The 19,552-nt window shown below is 38.2% G+C and overlaps 1 protein-coding gene across 6 annotated transcripts in view; it reads right to left on the bottom strand.

The window, feature by feature from the left end:
* Positions 1-1,736: 1,736 nt before the first annotated feature.
* The window catches only part of dlg5a (discs, large homolog 5a (Drosophila)), a 170,761-nt gene continuing 152,945 nt past the window's right edge, over positions 1,737-19,552 (bottom strand). For all 6 annotated transcript variants that reach the window (XM_067972536.1, XM_067972540.1, XM_067972538.1 and 3 more), the window contains 6 exons: positions 18,581-18,777; positions 15,222-15,365; positions 12,399-12,526; positions 9,307-9,416; positions 7,233-7,345; positions 1,737-3,675 (listed from right to left, as the gene is read on the bottom strand). In XM_067972536.1, coding sequence (XP_067828637.1) covers positions 3,572-3,675; positions 7,233-7,345; positions 9,307-9,416; positions 12,399-12,526; positions 15,222-15,365; positions 18,581-18,777 — 796 coding nt within the window. In that variant the 3' untranslated portion in view covers positions 1,737-3,571. The remainder of the gene's footprint in view (positions 3,676-7,232; positions 7,346-9,306; positions 9,417-12,398; positions 12,527-15,221; positions 15,366-18,580; positions 18,778-19,552) is intronic.

The raw sequence follows: 19,552 nt of genomic DNA, 5'->3' as shown, positions 1-19,552 counted from the left end.
TATACACATGCTTGGTGTTTAGCACTACTCGTGAGCATAACGCTACATTTCTATACTGATCTACATTAAATGAGATTAGCCAAACGCAGGCCCATTCTCCCATCACATCTAGATCTGATTGTGGTCTTTTTTTTTCATCCAAGGTTCCAACAGTAACACAAATCTTTGTGTCATCTGTGAACTTGCAGACAGTTCCCTCAACGCCTTCACCCAGATCATTACTCTAGATCGTGAACAGCAACGTTCCTAACACCGATCTCTGTGTGACTCCACATGTAACTGGTCTCCAAGCAGAACTACTAACATTAATAACAGCCCTCTGCCGATGAGAATGCAACCTATTCTTTATCCATCCCAGAATGTCCTCCAATCCCACAGAACTCTATCTCATAAACAGCCAATTATGTGGTACCTTATCAAAAACTTTTTGAAAATCCAAGTGAACTATGTTGTCCGGGCTTCCTTCATCCACCAACTTAGTAATCTTTTCAGAAAATTCAACCAGATTGGTAATACATGACCTTTTCCAGAAGCCTTGTTGAGAATCTCTAATAGGTGATATTAGAGATTAATGGACTAATAATCCAGAGAACCTGAATTTGAATTCAGTTTCAAAAAAACAATTCTGATAGTAAAAAGCTGATATCAGTAAAAATGACCATGAAGCTCTCGGATTGTCGTAAAAACCTAACTGGTTCACTAATACCCTTTAGGGAAGGAAACCTGACATCCTGACTTGGTCTGGCCTATATGTGACTCCAGTACCACACCAACGTGGTTGACTCTTAACTGCCCTCTGGTGGTCTAGCAAGCTACTCAGTTGTATCAAACTGCTACAAAGAAGGCAGCCCACCACCACCTTCTCAGGGCAACTAGGGATGAGCAAAAAATGCCAGCCTTTCCAGTGACGCCCACATCCCGAGAATTATTTTTTTTTTAAAAAGAGTATTTCTAACGATCCCTTCAAGAAACTTGCTATAAACTTGCTAATGGGTCTATAATTTCCGGTTCTGACTTGGTGCCCTTTTTGAATTTTGTTAGCCTCAGTCCATGGGAATAACCCCGATTCTAGCGAGCTGTTTAAATATATATGCGTGGGGGTCACTTAGCACATCTTCCATTTCGTTGAACGCCCTCGGGTGAATGCCGTTGGGACTAGCAGCCGATCTGATTTGAGAACTTTCATTCTTTCCAGGATTACATCTGCATTCACCTTGACCTTTACAACTTTAGTGTCAACTGTACATTGCATGGTTACTGAGCATGGACTGCTTGAATGAAGACTGATACAAAGCCGCCATGTAAAACCTCTGCCATATCTTGGGAGTTTATCTGAATCTGTCCTGGGCAATCCTTTAAAAGCCCTATGCAGTCCTATATCGCCCTCCAATTCCTAACACAGTTAAACAAGATTTTACTATTGCTACCACAGTTATAGAAGCAACCAGATATTACACAGTGTTGCAGTCACCTACAAAGCTTTTCTTTTGCTTGGCCAAAATTACAGCAACCCCTTTGAAGAAAATATATCGAGGCACCAGCAAATTGGGGAAAAAAAGCACACCGCTAAACCAAGGTATCTATTTCTTTTTTGCTCTTCAGGTCATCAAGCCCGAAGCAAAAATTCATCACTAGCCTTCAGGGGTGTTAAGATTAAGCCTTATAGATGAGCCAAGCTGCTTACCCTGACTCTAGCAGGTCCACTTCAAATATAATGGGTATGTGAAAAACACACATTTTGAGTATCAGAAATTGACCTTTATTTTTGTACTAATCAATTGCTTTACATTTGATACAAAGTAACATTCTTCTTTCAGCACAGAAAAAAAACATCAGTACCTGTTTGCTCTGTACCATCTCTGTCACACTTTGACTGCACCCTGCAACAACTTACACTGGCAGTAGGTGCGTGGGGATCCAGTCACCAGATCAGTGAGTTTGGATTTGCATATTGAGCCAAAACTAAAATTCCAACAGTATGACTGGATGCTTTGAATGTAAAAGGGAGGCTTCTTCACTGCCAGGTCATGCTATTACAGAAAATACAAAATAATCAAATTGTTCTACACGTCTGCAGAATATGAAGTCAAATGAATAACCTGGCAAAATGCTACTTTAGGCCTTAATTCTTCTAATTTAGTAACTACAGTTTTTTTAATCCAACTGTTAAAATGTAGAACCAATTTTTGCTCTTTGAAACAGTGTGCAAGAAAACATCCCTTTTCATTATAGAACGCAAAAATAAGCAGTTTACATATTTCACTGAATGTAAGAACGGCCATAATGCACCAGGCAATTAGTGAAATGTTAGGAACAGTCTTGTGTTTCTTTAATGATTCAGTTGCATTGAAGTCTGTAGGTACAGTAGAGAACTACTTAAAACATGACACAAACTGGAGGACCAGAAGCAATCCTGTGTTAGGCACACATGGATTCACAAGTGCAACATGAAAACAGAGGATACAAATGTTGACAATTTGGCACAATATATGAAAAAAAACATACATAAGCATTGCATTGTAGATTCAATGACCAATTTCCAGACAGTGGCAACACTACAATTATTTACTGTGCCTCATAACTACATTTACTTAGACAAAACCCCAAGCAAGGGAAATAGTTTCACAAAGTTAAATAAATCTATTTGACTGCTAAACACTCTGAATTTTTCTTTTTTAAAAAAAATGCTCAACATAACCTGCAAAATTGCACCAAGATGAGTTTCTTCAATATTTACAGCTTTTAGAAAGTGTCATATCAGCATGCCAGGCCTCGCTACTAGCTCATTACCCCTTGCTACATATTATTAGGCCCAACAATTAAGGTATTAGTTTATACAATATGATCAGATACATTATGTTGTTTAAATATCAAGATCCATGCAGAAAAATATATTTTCGACAAGACAAAAAAATAGAAACAAAAATGCAGCGGTCTGCCCTTTACAGGAGTGCACAAAAATTCATAATCCACTCCAAACAGTACGAATCACAATACCTTTTCCCAACTACATGATCACTCTGTACCAATTTTATTAGGTTTAGCCTGCCAGTAGAATCACAGGGTGCTATCATGTAACCAGGTAAACCCGCCCGTTCACATGCACGAACTTCACCCCATTCAGAAAAGAGCTGTTTTATCCAAAATACGGAGAATAAGAAAAAAGGATATAAACATTCAAGTAAACATTTAAAACAAATACTCAGGAAATATTACTTGTAAACGTGTGTTTCTAAGTTTTAGTTGCAGCATCACTTTTTCCAACTTTTATTTGGGGGGGGGGGGGGAGAAAGCGGAATAAAAGATCTATTTTTAAAAATCAGTCCTGTATAAATCCAATTTTTTGTTTTTTTACATTGCAGAAGTACAGTAGAAGCCAGGACAATGTGCAGTAGCATTTAACCAACACCATCAGGCTGAAGTTTTTTTCTGTTCGCTATAAGTCTATTCAGCACACTGCCTGTTCCATGTAATCTGCAATCTTCAGACTGTTTTAATGCGTACACAATACATCAATCATCAGCTTTAACACCTTTACATCAATGTGAGTTTGAGCTGCCCAAGTGGGGTCCTAGAGAGTTCCAGCTGGAATCCACAGGACTTTATTTTGTTCTTGATCAACAATTGTCATGATCTGAGTGCAAATGTACGGCAGGCTGCCTCCTTGGACAATACCTACAAAAAGACAGGGGATGATTAATAGTTAGAAAGGGAAAATTGTCCACCTTGTCGGGTTTTCTTCAATCTCTGAATCAAAGACACAAACTATGATAGGAGGCTAAGGTATCTACAGAGGTAATCATAAGCACAACCTTTACTTGCTGCTGGGTGTTACAATCCTGCCCATGATTCAACTTCCCCACAACACATATTTAAGCCAAGTGATGAAATCGTCTCCATTCATTATTTTATTTCAAGGGGATGTCACAATACAAAATAAATGATGTGAGAAAAAAAAACATTTCACAAGAATAACACATCAATATAGCCTGTATTTAAAAGCAAAATGAATACCCAACATTTTTTAACCTCCAATTTTCTCCTATTTTTGCCCTCTACTTCTGAAGGCAATGACTCATCTGGGGTGGGGGCACCAGGAAAACAACATTACCTCACCCACATGGCCATTTGTTATGCATGAATCAAATAGTATCTTCAGGCAATTTTACTATAGGAGACTTGACTGCTGAGCCCGATTCTGTCTTCACCCGAATTTCACACAGACACTTTCCAGCAGGAGTCCATGGATAGCAACAGGAGCTGAGTTCCTCCTCCCTAGCCCAGGATTGCCTAGGTCAATTGTGGTGCCCCGGTTGATATCAGTTAACTCAGAACAGACCAGGGATTAAACCTGGGGCCGTCCCAGTCTATACGGCTCAGTACCACACAATGCAGTGCATTTACTCACTGTGCCATAAGGAAATCGGACTTTATAAATATTTTAACTACTTACTTAAAGAATGATAAAGAGAACACATGATGAAGAACCATTCAATATCATGTATATCCCACTTGTAGCCCCATCCATTAAATCATGCCATTCAAAGAATACTAGTCATATCCTAAGGCTTATCACATATCCTGTGGATAGTGCTTAAGCTGTTTTATGCATCAATTATTTTCCCAGGATAAGCATAAGGAAAAGAAGAAAAAATTACAAGTAAGTGCAAATAATATGTATTAGCCCCACATAAGTCTTATGCTGGTTTGTTTTTCTCTTTTTTAATATATCCACCATTTTGGGCTTCCCACAGGGAGTTCTACGTGTACCCATTTTAGTGGAACAAATGTGTTAGAATATCTAGGGAATTTCCTATAATTACATCTCCTTCACGGTACTGAATAGAAAGTGCTTGTATTATTGACAGCATATTTACAGAACATTCTTAGGCCTTTTTCTCTCCTTGCAGAAAAATAGGTACAAAAAAGTCATTAAAACAAACATTTTCATATAAAGCATAACACATTGCAACGCAAGTTCATTGCTACATGTCATCCCAGAATATCTGCTGCACTAAAATAATACACGTGAAAACTTTGAAGACCAGAAACTGAAAGCATAGTTAAGCACAGCGTGGTGTTGTACCAACACATTGTGCTACGTTGCTTGGGAACATAGATTTAATTGTTGAACTGCTCATCATTGTTAGCATGGAACATCACATCATGCCTCACATCAAGTGTGCCCAATGTGAAATTACTTTCAACATAGTACTACAGTATCACATCTGCACTTATTACACAGAAAATAGATTATACAACCCTGAATGGCTATGCTTCCATGAATTACTTCTGCATCCTTTGTCCACTTTTATCTCTGTTTCACCACTGAAACCAATATGAACCATTATTGATTAAACATTTTATATTGTTCTCATTCAATTTTCTTAAAGACAATGTCTCTGATACCTGCAGTCAACATAAATTTCAACGGTAACTGATTTTTTAAAAAAAAGAGATTTTATATAAGGAGTCTTACATACCCCAAAAATAGGATTCAAAATGTATATTATACAGCTGTTTACTGCAGTTGGGGATTCACAGCAGAACAGCATTGGACACTGCCATCTAGTGTTACCATTTTGTTAGAGCACAGAAAAAGCTGCCAAGCAAGCCAAAAGTGCCCCGATAAAGGAGAAAGAAGAATGACAGCATTTGAGGCTTTAGAACTTAACTTCAACTGTTGGATTGGACAATGTCAACAAGCAAGAGTTAAGCTGGTGCATGGATCTGCCTTGAGTGTGCTGTGTAGTTGTTTAAATAAAGACGCATGTATTAAATGCTGAATGGAACCGACAGACTGGGGCATTACCTTTTGCAATGATTCTTCATGTGAGGAGGATAGGATATTCCACTTAGCTTTCTTTCTTTTTCACTTATAGAAACTACATGAACTCACTGTACTGGAAGAAACTTCAAGGTTTAAGTTACGAGGAGAGATTACACAAATTGGGGTTGTATTCTCTGGAGTTTCAAAGGTTAAGGGGTGATCTGATCGAAGTTTATAAGATATTAAGGGGAACGGATAGGGTGGATAGAGAGAAACTATTTCCTTTGGTTGGGGATTCTAGGAGTAGGAAGCACAGTCTAAAAATTAGAGCCAGACCTTTCAGGAGCGAGATTAGAAAACATTTCTAGAAACAAAGGGTGGTAGAAGTTTGGAACTCTCTTCCGCAAACGGCAATTGATACTAGCTCAGTTGCTAAATTTAAACCTGAGATAGATAGCTTTTTGGCAACCAAAGATATTAAGGGATATGGGCCAAAGGCAGGTATATGGAGTTAGATCACAGATCGGCCATGATCTTATCAAATGGCGGAGCAGGCTGAATGGCCTACTCCTGTTCCTATGAAACGAATATCCTGATTCTAATAATGTTAGAGTGCTGAAACAAGGTCAATCTAGATTTTAAAATCTAGATAATCTGATCCATTCTTGCAATCCACTTATTTCTGGTGAAACTGTAACCATTTTATTTAATCCTTCAACAATGGTTCACCCTGTGGCAATGATGTAACATGGGTTTACTATTCATTTTAAGTTACAGATTAAGAATGAACCTGGATGTTATATCTTGTCATAAGTATAAGAAGGCTAGAGAAAGGATTCAAAAGGTCCAAATTGAATAACCTAACAAAGGTAACTAGTCGGCAGGATTGAAGTCAAGTGTGGTTAGCCATTTAATAGATTTGGATCAGATCATAGCTGCGTATCAATTAATCTTCACTTTGATTCCTTGAATTCAATATTGTACTTTTGAAGAGATTTGGGACATCAATAGATATTGTATTCTTAAGCTGAAGTCTTCCTTGCAATATATTTTGTATTGGGATGAATTTCAATGTCATTCAGTATCTGTATGACATTGAAATTCATCCCAATACAAAATATATTGCAAGGAAGACTTCAGCTTAAGAATACAATATCTATTAACACTGACGTCAACATTTATGGAATTAAATGAGATTTCTGTGTGTCCCAATGAGTTTCTGAGTTTTGTTAAACACCATATTGACAAAAAGTCTCCATGAATGAACTTCAATCCAGTTAATATTAAGGCAATACAGTTCTGTACTGGATTAGCTAAATCCATGCATATGATTGTCAGATAAAAATGAACAAACCAGTGGATTTGTATTTAGATAAACATCCCCCCCCTTAAATGTAAATGTTGGAGTGCTCGTTGTAAATCTGCATTTTAACAGATGCAGGCAAACACAGCAGATACCTACCTGTGAAAAACTTGCTGTACTCCTGTTCAATCTTTTGAGCAGCCTCAAACTGTTCCTTGGAATGTTTTTTTTGAGTACCTTTATCCCGCAGAAAGATTGGGTCCTTTTGCTCTCTGTAGATGCAATGCAACCATTGGAGTTGGATTAAATCAGTGTGTGGAATGCTTACAAAGGACTAAGACTTCCACATATTTTTACAGTCAAACAATATTTAAGTTATTGGTGTCTTGCATAAGATACCTCAAAATTATTTTGACATGCTGTCGTAATTTTGTGTGCTATACTTTATTCAGAGGAAACAATAATGAACAGAAGGATATGCTGCACACTTTATGCCACAAGTGAGACTTCATATGCCATGTTACAGAATCTAAAACAGGACAAAAAACTCTTAGAAGTGGGATAAAGTCAGTATTCCACTTTTCTCTGGTTTTGCACCATTTACTCCACAAACAAAACATGTAGGCACAAAACAGCATTGTACTATCATTTAAAAGAAAATTAGATTGTGTAGAAGCTAGTAAATACTGAAGCTGGTTCAACTTCTTTGCATAGAATCACAGAAGGTTACAGCACAGAAGGAGGCCATTCGACCCATCGAGTCCGCATGTCAGAAGGAAACTATTATTCCACCACATACTTGATTATAACATTGATTGATAACTATTTTAGGAACATTTTGACTTCATGGCTTAGATATAAACTTCAGTATATAAACTTAGATATAAACTTCAGTAATGCATAATTTTTTTGCTAGTTTTAGAAAAAAATCACAAGGTATTTTCCACCTTCGGACCATGTAATTAACACCTTTTAAGTGATTTTCTATTTTTCCTCCTCCCCTTCTCTAAGAATTCCATCAACTCTACCTCAGCTGAGAAGGCATATCAATAATCTCTTCCCAGGCCTCCACCAAACATTGATTGCTTAATAGTAGGTAAGTAAACGTATAGTGGCTGACTGACCCTACAATCTCCACGTATCTCCTTTGGAGAAGAAGTTTGACTCCTAGATCACATAGCTGAGATAGGGAACATACAGTGTGGCAAAAATAAATATGATCTCAGATCCTACCACTCTGTAGCACCTTTATTAGCCTCATCTTTAGTACCCTTTAAAGTACACATCATTGTGCTCAACATTTTGCTATTGACAAATTCAAAATTCACTGCCTTGTAACTCACTGCCAATCACCACTATTACATTATACTATTGCCACACTTGTGCACTGACCTTTAAAAAGAATGAACCAAAACAAACTCGAGTTGACATACTACATTAGTACATGCTTTGTACCCAAACTAGAATGCACATTACCCAGCCTTAGAAATGGGGAAATGCATCACCATTTGGATCTATACCATATTTTTGATGATTCAGTTTGTTTTTAACTTATACTTTCTTCAACAGCAACTAATCACTGACACTCTTAAGTGCTGTTCTATTTATTCTGCATAGACCTCTTGGATATCCACAAAGTAAAGCTAGCAATTCGTTATTACCAAGGAGTAAACACAGCAGTATAAAAAGCTCAAAAGCAAAACAGCACATTAAACATAACATCTTAGAGATAATCTCTTTAAGGTGAAGAATTGATCACGGTCATAAATAAACCAATAACGCTTTTAATTTTTTTTAATCTTCTTTTTGAACACTAATGTTCCACTTATTTTCTGTGCAACAAGCAAGGAAGCTCTATATGAAACAATCTGTACATTCCTAAATTAGCAACCTTTTCCCTTTATTAAATAAGCAACCTTGACTTTTAATTTCATTATTTTCCTTTTCTAGAGTCTCTTAAGCTTGTGCAGAACAGTGCAGGAAGATGTGGAACATTAGCAAACCAAAGAGAGTTGCATCTTACAGATTTTTAAAAAACTGCACCAGGCTTTTTTTCTTTAAGCTAAATTCGCATTTATATTTTCTCACTACAACATGATGTTACAATTGTTAATATTTTAGTAAGAGCAAAATAAATTGAAAGCTGCAGATTGCACTGTTCAATGTTAGTACAAGGCACAACCGTTTGAAATTAAATACAGCTAAATTGCTTTAAATAATTGATTCTACTCACTTGATTTGCTTTAAGTTTTTGTACCGTATGAATATGACAATTGGGTAGATGTGAATTCGGTGTAGACGCTCAATGGCATGTGGTGCAATATCAAGCAAGCAGTGGCAGTCCTACAAATAGGGTCAAAAACAACAAGTTAAGAAAACCAAACATAAGGGCAGCTAGCCACATTTTATCATTGGAACTAATATCAGCAAAGGTGTCAGCCTTGGCTCAGTCAGAAAGTCACAGGTTCGAGTGCCACTCTAGAGACCTGAGCACATAATCTCGGGGGACATTTCAGTGCAATTACCTCACTGCTGTTTGCGGGACCTTGCTGTGCGCTGATTGGCTACTGCATTTGCCTACATTACAACAGTGACTGCACTTCAAAATACTTCATTGGTTGTGAAGTGTTTTGGAACAACCTGAAGATGTGAAATTGCTATGTAAATGCATGTTCTTCTTTTCTTAATGTCTTCAGAGAATTGAAATCACGGTTGCAATTTAATTTTTTTTTAAATTTCAGAAATACCTGCTTATTAGAGACAGATGTTACATGCAGGATAATGCAGAGTTTGGAGCATGCTTCAAACATAACATTAAGGAATAGAGGTGGCTCTGTATTGTTCTATATTACAGGCAAAAATGTCATGGTGAAAAGTTGAGGAACAATGATCCAATCAAAAAGATAATGTAGACCACATGATATAAGCAGCAGTGACATCACAACTTTTTACAAGGGGACTCTATATTGTGGCGTGTATATATTGTAATGGTCTTGCAACGCAAGTGTCCACTAGCTATCATATTGTAACTCTTGTGTGTGAACTTTCTGCAGGGTGGAACGTCAGGTCCAAAACATTATCAGAGTTATCAGCTTGCAGTCAAATCTTGCGTATTTTCAAAGGCCTCATTCACAATCTTATTAGTTATGACTTAATTTAAAGAAATAATACAATCTTAAACAGTTCACTTTACTCCTCCATTATTGTTTGACAGTCGACTGATTTACTTCTGTAGCACATGGGGGGCTGGTTGTTGTCAGATAACTCAAAACTGCATTAGGAACAGGAGCTGGGTGCAAACAATATATTGGCTTGTTGTACAGAGAGCTGCCCAAGTGCAGTTACATCTAGCCCGTCCCATCTAGCATTGACACGTCAGTTAGGAGACTTTCTAAACTTGTACAGGTCCATGCTTTTCTCAACATGTCTACATTTTTTTTAATATATGTGTTCATTGCTTTCTGCCACGAATGATGGAATCTTCAGGGCGTGAGAAATATCTGATCCCAAAACCCAAATACAAAGTTTTCCTCTAACTTGTTTGCCTCGGTACATGGGCAAATGAACATCAGAAAAGGAGGATCTGGGTGCTGACTGGTTCCTTGTGATTTCAGCACATGCCAGTCGTTTTTTATGTTAATGGTTCTGAATTTACATTACTTTGTCCTTTGTTGAAAATGCTGACAGAATTCATAGTCCTCAAAATCATGGGGTGAGATAGTCAGAGGAAAATTATAAGAATCAAAAATTACAGCACAGAAGGAAGCCATTCTGCCATTCAAGCTAGCTCCTTAATTGAAACCCCCTATTCTATTTTCACATCCTTGCGCTTTCTCCACATCCTTTTTTATTCTTTTCAAATACTAATCCAATTCAGTTTAAAATGATGTTATATTCTCTACCTCAATAGCCACTTGTACCATGTTCTAATAACCCTGACAAAAAAAAACTTCTAACTTCATTCTTCTAGTGATAATGAGTTCATGCCCTTTTGTTAACAATTCACCAACTGGTGGAAACAACCGTTTCACTATTTATCCTCTCAAAACCAAACATAATTTTGAAAACCTTTGTTAATTTCCACAAAGCCTAAAAGCAGAAGTTGGAGGTGAAAAAAAAAATCAAAAAGCTCTCCAAAATCTTAAGTATGAAGTAATTTCATAGTGACATATCATTTTTGCAGAGCTAGCTACTGATATTGACTGTGGAGGAAAAATAACTAGAGATGGCTGCCTGAGATGCTGGACTTGTCAGCAGTAGTAAGGCAAAAGTCACATGTGTGCCAGATGCAAATTCATAACAGCATATTACACACAGAACACACAGAATATATGGAGTATAAAGAATAAGTAACTTTCTCTCCCCCAGCAATCTGAATTCTTCCTTTAAAGAAATGTATTTCAAGGAAGGCTCACAAAAATAAAATGTGTGCACCTAAACCCATTCACAGAAGGTGTCTTACAGAAAATGGCCTGCACATGCGCATCAATGCCACCATTAGAGACTTTACTTGCTAAATCTTGGGAAGAAACAACTTTAAAAAACTTTGGGTGATGACCATTGCTGACTACATAGTGGAAAAAGATGCGTTCTCCTCCCAGCCAACTGTCGATTTACACTTTTACCCTGATCAGGAATTGCTCAGGATATCGAAGAGCAAACTAAAGTCAAAATAGGTGGAAAAGAAAAGAGAACCCAAAGTTAACAAGAAATTTAGTAAAATGAAATTGATGAAAAGGAAAGATTTATAAAATGTAAAGGGTTGTAGAGCCTACTACACACACCTATCTTGGGATCATATGGTTTCGATACAGCAGTGTGATCCAATGCTGCACTTGCTACCTTGATGAGCCATGCCTTTATGAACAATCTACTTTCCATTTATAATAACTCGGGTGCACTCCCAACAAGTGACTAAGCTTCATCACTGGTTAATATTCTGCTAGCATAGTGGGTTAACAGCCTCTTCTGTGCGGGAGTCTGCCTACAAATACTGATGCACTCTTGGGGACCCCCTGCACAAATATCTCAAGGCATGCTACAGGTGGGTTTCCTCTACACTTAAGTAAACAGAGAGCACTGGCTTTTTGTCTCACGGGGACATGGAGCAGGGATGATGCTATCTTCATTATAATCCATGATTCAAACACACTTAAACTTGTTATTGGGATTGGAATCAATCTAATTGCCATGGTGCTTACAATTTTTGAAATACTACAAAGTAACTTGATATTTGTATTGAGATTATGATGTACATTGCAACCTGAAATACAAATGATCAAATTATATAAAACAGAAAAATTAATATCGAGAGACGAGAAGCACCTTCTCAGTTATTTCTTTAATGGAGGCAACAGTTGTGACATCAAAATGGCCGCTCCTCCTCTTGTAATCAATGAACAGATAGTCTGCCACTCCTCGTTCAATGGCCTGCTGGGAAGCTTTCATAACCTCTGAATAGAAAAATGGGAGCATAAATTAGTGCATGGAACAGCTTTGTCTTCAAACAAGATTAGATTTTATTTGAATGTCTAATACCACACTGCTTACTACAATGTAATATAGTCTTCAGCTAACAACGGGGCTTCACTAGCATATGATGCAAGTCAGATTACAAAATCTGAATGCTGGCCTCCAATGGGATGCAAAAGCTAACAAGCAATAGTCAGAAGTGAAAATTTTAATTATTCCTCTAATAGAATACTCCAATCCAAGCAACTATCAGAGGTCAAAGAAAACTGAGTGCTGAAAAGCTGCAATAAAAGACAAAGTGTCAATCAATATTTGGAAGGTGAACTAATCTTCTGGGTACACATTGACTTGTCCTCATCATCCTACAAAAGGTCCATTCCAGCATGAACATGCTTTTTAAAATTATTTCTTGTCAGGATGTGGGCGATGTTTTCAAAGTTGCCTATTTCTGGTTGTCCGTCTGTTTTTACAAGTGAGTGCCTTGCAATGCCACTTCAAAGACCGTTAAGTTAACCATGTTATGTGGACTGAAGTAATGGGGAGGGGTGGCAGTTTCCTTTCTTGGAGAACATTAGTGAACCAGTTGGGTTTTTACGCCATTCATTTTTGTTTACTGGTGGCAGCCCACAAATTCCCAGATTTTTAAAATTCAATTGCACAACTTGCCATAGTGGAATTTAAACTCTCAACCTTGGGATCACTAGTCCAATAGTATAACCCTTGTACTACAGTACCAGTTAGTTATGACGAAGGGTTACAACCGAAATGCTAACACATCTTTCTCTTTCAAATGCTGTTGAGCCTCCTGTGCATTTCCTACTTTTAATCTAAGATAACTGGAACTCTTAACTACTGACTGGCTGTACTGGTTTCATGCGGTTATAAAATTGCAACCCAGTCATTGGGCTGCAATTGGATCAAGACTTTTAGAAATAGCAGACATAAACAGCCAATTTAAAGAAACACATTTTGAAATGATTTATATACTACCATCTAGGCAAAAGTAGACTGAATACTGTAGTTAGTCTACTGTGCAATAAAAAAAAATAAATGCTTTGAAGGACATGAAATGTATTGACAGCTTGCATCCGCACAGGCTGGTGCCCCTAGTACAAAAACACAATAAAAAGCCCATATAAAATTGAAGCAAGATCTATTATGAACAGTAACTGATAGCAAGGAGTGAATCCAAGTGTGTAATTTAATCTCATGGTTAGGTGATAGCACTTCATTTGCACCCTTGCCGTTTATGACATCATCTGAACCGCCTTTCGATTAGATTACCTTTCGTGTAATGACTCCTAAGTGTCCGTTCATTCTCTATATAATTCCCTTGTGACAATACTTTTACCTGACTGAGTCTTACTTGTACAGTAAAGCCTCCAGATATATGGGGCTCAATTTTAATTTGGAAGTGTGGGTGCTTTGGGGGGCGGGAGGGCCACAAAAATCGGGGAAATGAGGAGCAGGAAACGAACCCGGCTCCAACGCGCCAACTTCCACGTCTCACAAAGACGCATCTGGGTGTGCCGTTGTTCCCGAACCCGGAAGTCCCGTCGGCAATTGAAGCCGGTGGGATGATATTTAAAGAAGCAAATGTACCTCGGTACTTAAGGTACTTTATTTCTTCCATGTTAGGTAGTTAAAACGATTTTCAACTTACCTGAGCGGCTTTCCCACAGCTTCCAATTCACGCCTGGTGAAACCAGGTGTGAAGAGCCAGATCAGTAAAAAATAAAGTAAATAAATGAAACAAAATAACATTCCACAATGTAAAAAAATAAATAAACCTACCTTTGACCGATGTCACCTGCACGATGTCTCCTCCGATGTCTCTCTCTCTCTCCGATGTCTCCCCTCTCCCCCCCGCTCTGATGTCCCCCCCACCCCTTGATCTTTGCACCCCCCCACTCTCTCTTGCAGACGGATGATGTCTCTCTCTCTCTCTCTCTCTTTCTCCCCCCTCCTCCCCCCCCCAATCCCATCCCCCCTCGGTGTTGCAGCTCCCAGCTCCTGTCGGCAGCTAGCCTGTTAATCAGGCTGGCTGCCGAACGCGAAAACCCGAAACAAGATTAATGAGCATCAATTACCTTGCGATCGCATGGGGAAAGATAAGTTTTTATTTTTTGGGTTTGCCGCGCACCCATTGACCACCCCCCACCACCCACCCCACCCCCCCACCCGCTGCCATTCCGCCATCCTTTTAAAATCGAGCACATGGAGACACTGCAAAGCTTCAGAAGTGTTCTTCATTAAGGCAAATAATGAACAAGTAGCCTTTAAAGGGATTCTTCAGAGTTTTAACAAACTGGCTACAAAGCAATTGTTTAATCACTATTTACACAAGATAAATTAGCTAGAAGGGGCTCAGCTTCTGGTAATGTCACTGCGGCTCAACACAGTTGTTCTTTCAACAGTAGGAGAAAAAGAGCAAATTTTCAATTAAATAATTTAACCATTCTTTGAAGTATGATTAAGAACTACAAACAAAGGCATTTTAATGGCAGATAAGGTACTTAATTTCAGAAAATTATCAATTTTGTCCTACAAGCTCATAAGGGACAAACACTGGAAGTAATTATGAAGAATCATTGATATTTAGATCAATCTCCAAAGAAACCACAGATCCACAGTACATATTTTAAAATGAAAGCAAATCTGTTGATTTAAGCTTACCTAATGGGCATCTGCAGAACTTTCCAGAGGAATCTTTGACTAGCATGTCCTTCACAGCATCCACTAGTGGTCCCAGGATAAGCACAGGCCTTGGGGAGGTGCACTCTATTTTCTGCACTCTTTGATAAGCCAAACTTCCACAATCTAGCAGTGAAAATGAATTCCAATGTACAGTCAGTGTTTAAGTCTCAAATACCAATGACAGATAAATCAGAACTGTATTTAGTAAGTGAAACAGAACAAATAGATATACAATCTCTTGGTAACTGCTGTAATAATTTTACAACTTTAAAACGGTTTGACACCAAAATCCTTTTTAGAAAATTAAACAGGTGCAAAGAATGGTTCTTTTCTGTGTCTATTTCTGTTAATTGTAAACAATTTTACAACACCAAGTTATAGTCCAACAAATTTATTTTAAATTTCACAAGCTTTCGGAGGCTTCCTCCTTCCTCAGGTGAATGTTGTGGGCCACAACATTCACCTGAGGAAGGAGGAAGCCTCCGAAAGCTTGTGAAATTTAAAATAAATTTGTTGGACTATAACTTGGTGTTGTAAAATTGTTTACAATTGTCAACCTCAGTCCATCACCGGCATCTCCACATCTATTTCTGTTAAGATTTTGAATAGTTTTGGTTATACATGTTCTAATGACCTCAAACGGAGAATGCGCTTAGTATCATGGCAAGTACAGCACAGGAAGCCGCCATTCAGCCCATCGTATCTGTGCTGGCTCTTTGAAAGAGCTATCCAATTAGTCCCATTCCCCTGCTCTTTCCCCATAGCCCTGCACATTTTTTCCTTTCAACTATTTATCCAATTCCTTTTTGAAAGTTACTATTGAATCTTTCAGGCAGTGCATTCCAGATCATTACAACTCGCTGTGTAAAAAAATGTTTTCTCATGTCGCCTCTGGCTCTTTTGCTGATCACCTTAAATCTGTGTCCTCTGGTTACTGACCCTTCTGCCACTGGAAATAGTTTCTCCGTATTTACTCTATCAAAACCGTTCATGATTTTGAACACGGCTCTCAAATCTCCCTTAACCTTCTCTGTTCTAAGGAGAACAACCCCAGATCCTCCATCTCTCCACATAATACACGTCTAGTAAATCTCTTCTGTACCCTTGCTAAGGCCTTGACATCCTTTCTAAAGTGTGGTGCCCAAAACTGAACACAATACTCCAGCTGAGGCCTAACCAGTGTTTTATAAAGGTTTAGCATAACTTCCTTGCTTTTGTACTCTATGCCTCTATTAATGAAGCCCAGGAACCCATATGCTATTTTAACAGCCTTCTCAACTTGTCCTGCAACCTTCAAAGATTTGTGTATGTGCACCCCAGGTCTCACTGTTCCTGCACCTCCTTTAAAATTGTACCATTTACTTTATATTGCCTCTCCTCATTCTTCCTACCAAAATGCATCACTTCACACTTCTCTGTGTGTTGCCCATTTCACCCGTCTGTCTATGTCCCCCTGAAGTCTGTTACTATCCTCCACATTGTTTACTACATTTCCGAGTTTTGTGTCTTCAGCAAACTTTGAAATTATACCCTCTATACCCAAGTCCAGATCATTAATATATATCAAAAAGAGCAGTGGTCCTAATACTGACCCCTGGGGTCCACCACTGTATACTTCCCTCCAGTCTGAAAAACAACCATTCACCACTACTCTGCTTTCTGTCCCTTAGCCAATTTTGTATCCATGCTGCCACTGTCCCTTTAATCCCAGGGGTGAGTTAGGTGCCTGACTGTGTAATAGAGTTGAACTAACCTACACAGTTGGAATAGCAAGAACTAACTAATTACAAAACATCCTCGATTAACAACTGTTGTTTCAGATCCCTCACATGACTTGGCTCAGTCAGCTTCCCCATAAACACTTTTTTTGCTATATTTTTGCTTGATTACAGTACTGTAAATTGGCATAGCCAGTTCAATCTGTTGACACACAACAAATGATAATTCAGGCTTAAAAACAAATTCAACTTAAAAATAGTTTTTAAAAAAGAACTAGGATCAGGAGAAGTGCAATTTGCTGGCCAGGTCCATTTAAAGATTGGGTTTTTAACCTGGAGATATGGCTCTGTTTTTTTTCCTGTTCAACTGTAAAGCAAAATCTTGTAAACCTGTGTAAATGTACATTTACATTGGATTGTAGCAGCACAAAAATGAATACTCACCAATCTTTCAAGTTCAGCCAGTTTTACACAATACTAGCAATTATGTTGGAGTTTACTTTGGTTGCAGTTATATTGTCACTTTCATGTTGACGCAAAGCAGTTTCTAGTGGCAGTATACCGCAAGAGCCAAGTCCTTAACTAATTCCCAAGTGCATTAAAGACAAGTGATAAGAGCACTGCTCCAAGATACTGTTTCACTGTACTTCAGTGGCATACTGGGCGGAGTATAATTCCAGTGTGTTGTGATGCCTAGTTTTAAAAGAACTCAAGCGGTTTGTTGGATTATCTGGGCACTTTATCAACTTAGTATTAATTCTTGTTAATGTTTTAGAAAGTGGTTACTGCTACTGCTTTCTCAGTAGAGCTCTGTAAATACATATAAGCATGCGTGTGCAGAATTCTCTTCTAGGAGGCAAAGAGTTGCAGTCTGCAGTATAATTCCAGTCTTGCCAGCTGTCTTGCAAACTACAATTACCAGATTTAAACTGGTATTGTAGTATAATTGCAGCCTCTAACTAATTACCCTCCCTCCCTAAATCATTTTGTTATAAGGCTTTAATTACAAGACTGCACCGAAATATGAAATATTTTAGATTAGAAGGTAAAGAAAGGAAAGGAGCACTGAAAATCTACAAACAGGTAATTCTGTTCTTGAATTAATTTTTTCCCCACAACAGTGCATGCATTACTTGAAGATAAAAATTTTAAAAATGCAATTGCTGGAAATCTGGAATAAACACAGGTCTGTCAGAATCTCTGTGATAAAAAGATCTACACCTAAAACATTCATCCTTTCTTTTCTCAGATGTCGACAGACCTGCTCTGTATTTTCAGCTTTGTCCATTGTTATATTGGATCTTTACTTGCAGTGGATTGCTAATTAGGATCCGCTGGCACAGATATAGCATTTTATATGGAGAAGTGATTTTTCTCAAAACAAGAGTAGTTGTTGATTTTTTGAAATTGCTGGTCAGTGTTCATAACACCGGACACCAGGTTACAATGGACAGTGAATTAAAGCAGATTCCACTGCCCTCCATTTCATATATTTGCAAAGCAAAGCAACCAACATTTCCTCAGAAGCTGGACTTTCCCAATCTTCTTTTCACACAAGCCATCGTATGCTCCTAGAGTTGGTTGCTCAAGTTCTTACTAAAAATTTAACAAAACAAATACCTTCCAACAAAGGGATAGAATCAGTGCTTATGGCATCAAGGGCCAACATCTCTTTTCCATCTTTTGAATTATTCCTTTTATGTTTTTGCTTTCGCCGGAAGAATGATCTTCGGGCCGCTGCTGACAGAGTTTTAACAGATCCGTTTTCATCCTTGACCTCGGACATGCTATGTCTTCTGCAAAATTCCTGATCCATCCTGCCGGAAATACTACAATTAGCAGCATGCCTTTTTAAAAAAAAGAAAATCAGGACAACAGGCATCAAGGGGCATGGGGAGAGAGTGGGAACATGGTATTGAGATAAAGGATCAGCCATGATCATATTGAATGGCGGAGCAGGCTCGAAGGGCCGAATGGCCTACTCCTGCTCCTATTTTCTATGTTTCTAACTCTATACAGCAAAGAAGTGAGTCAACAACGGCACACAAATATGCAAAGAATTATTTGTGAAGTGTAATCACTATTGTTGTGTAGATAAATGAAGCAGCCAATTTGAGGACAGCAATTTGAGCTACAAATAGCAACGAGAAAAACGACTAGTTAATCCATTTTTATGCTGTCGATGAGGGATAAGTATTGGTCAGGATACTATAAGAACTTGCCTGCTCTTTTTAAAATAAAGTACCATGAAATCTTTTTTCTCAAGCTGAGCTGGTAGACAGAGCCTCAATTTAACATGTTACCTGAGAGATAGCACTTCTGACAGTGCAACATTATCTCGGTACTGCAATGACGTGTCAGCCTAGAGGACGTGCTCAAGTCCTGGATTAGGGCTTGAACAGAAGACCTACTGACTCAGAGGGGAATGTCCTTTCAAATGATGCAAGCTGATACTTAAATTTGCAGAAAGCACAAGGTCACACAGTCTATTTCCCTCTTGATCACTTCTAACTATTAGAATCATAATAAAATGGTTAATCATAAAATGTCAACACTGAATAAGGTGTAAAAATTCGAAGTGAACTGTTTCTA

The sequence above is a fragment of the Heptranchias perlo genome, chromosome 36, assembly GCF_035084215.1.
Source record: "Heptranchias perlo isolate sHepPer1 chromosome 36, sHepPer1.hap1, whole genome shotgun sequence".
Taxonomy (NCBI): domain Eukaryota; kingdom Metazoa; phylum Chordata; class Chondrichthyes; order Hexanchiformes; family Hexanchidae; genus Heptranchias; species Heptranchias perlo.
This window is presented reverse-complemented; position numbering and strand designations above follow the sequence as displayed.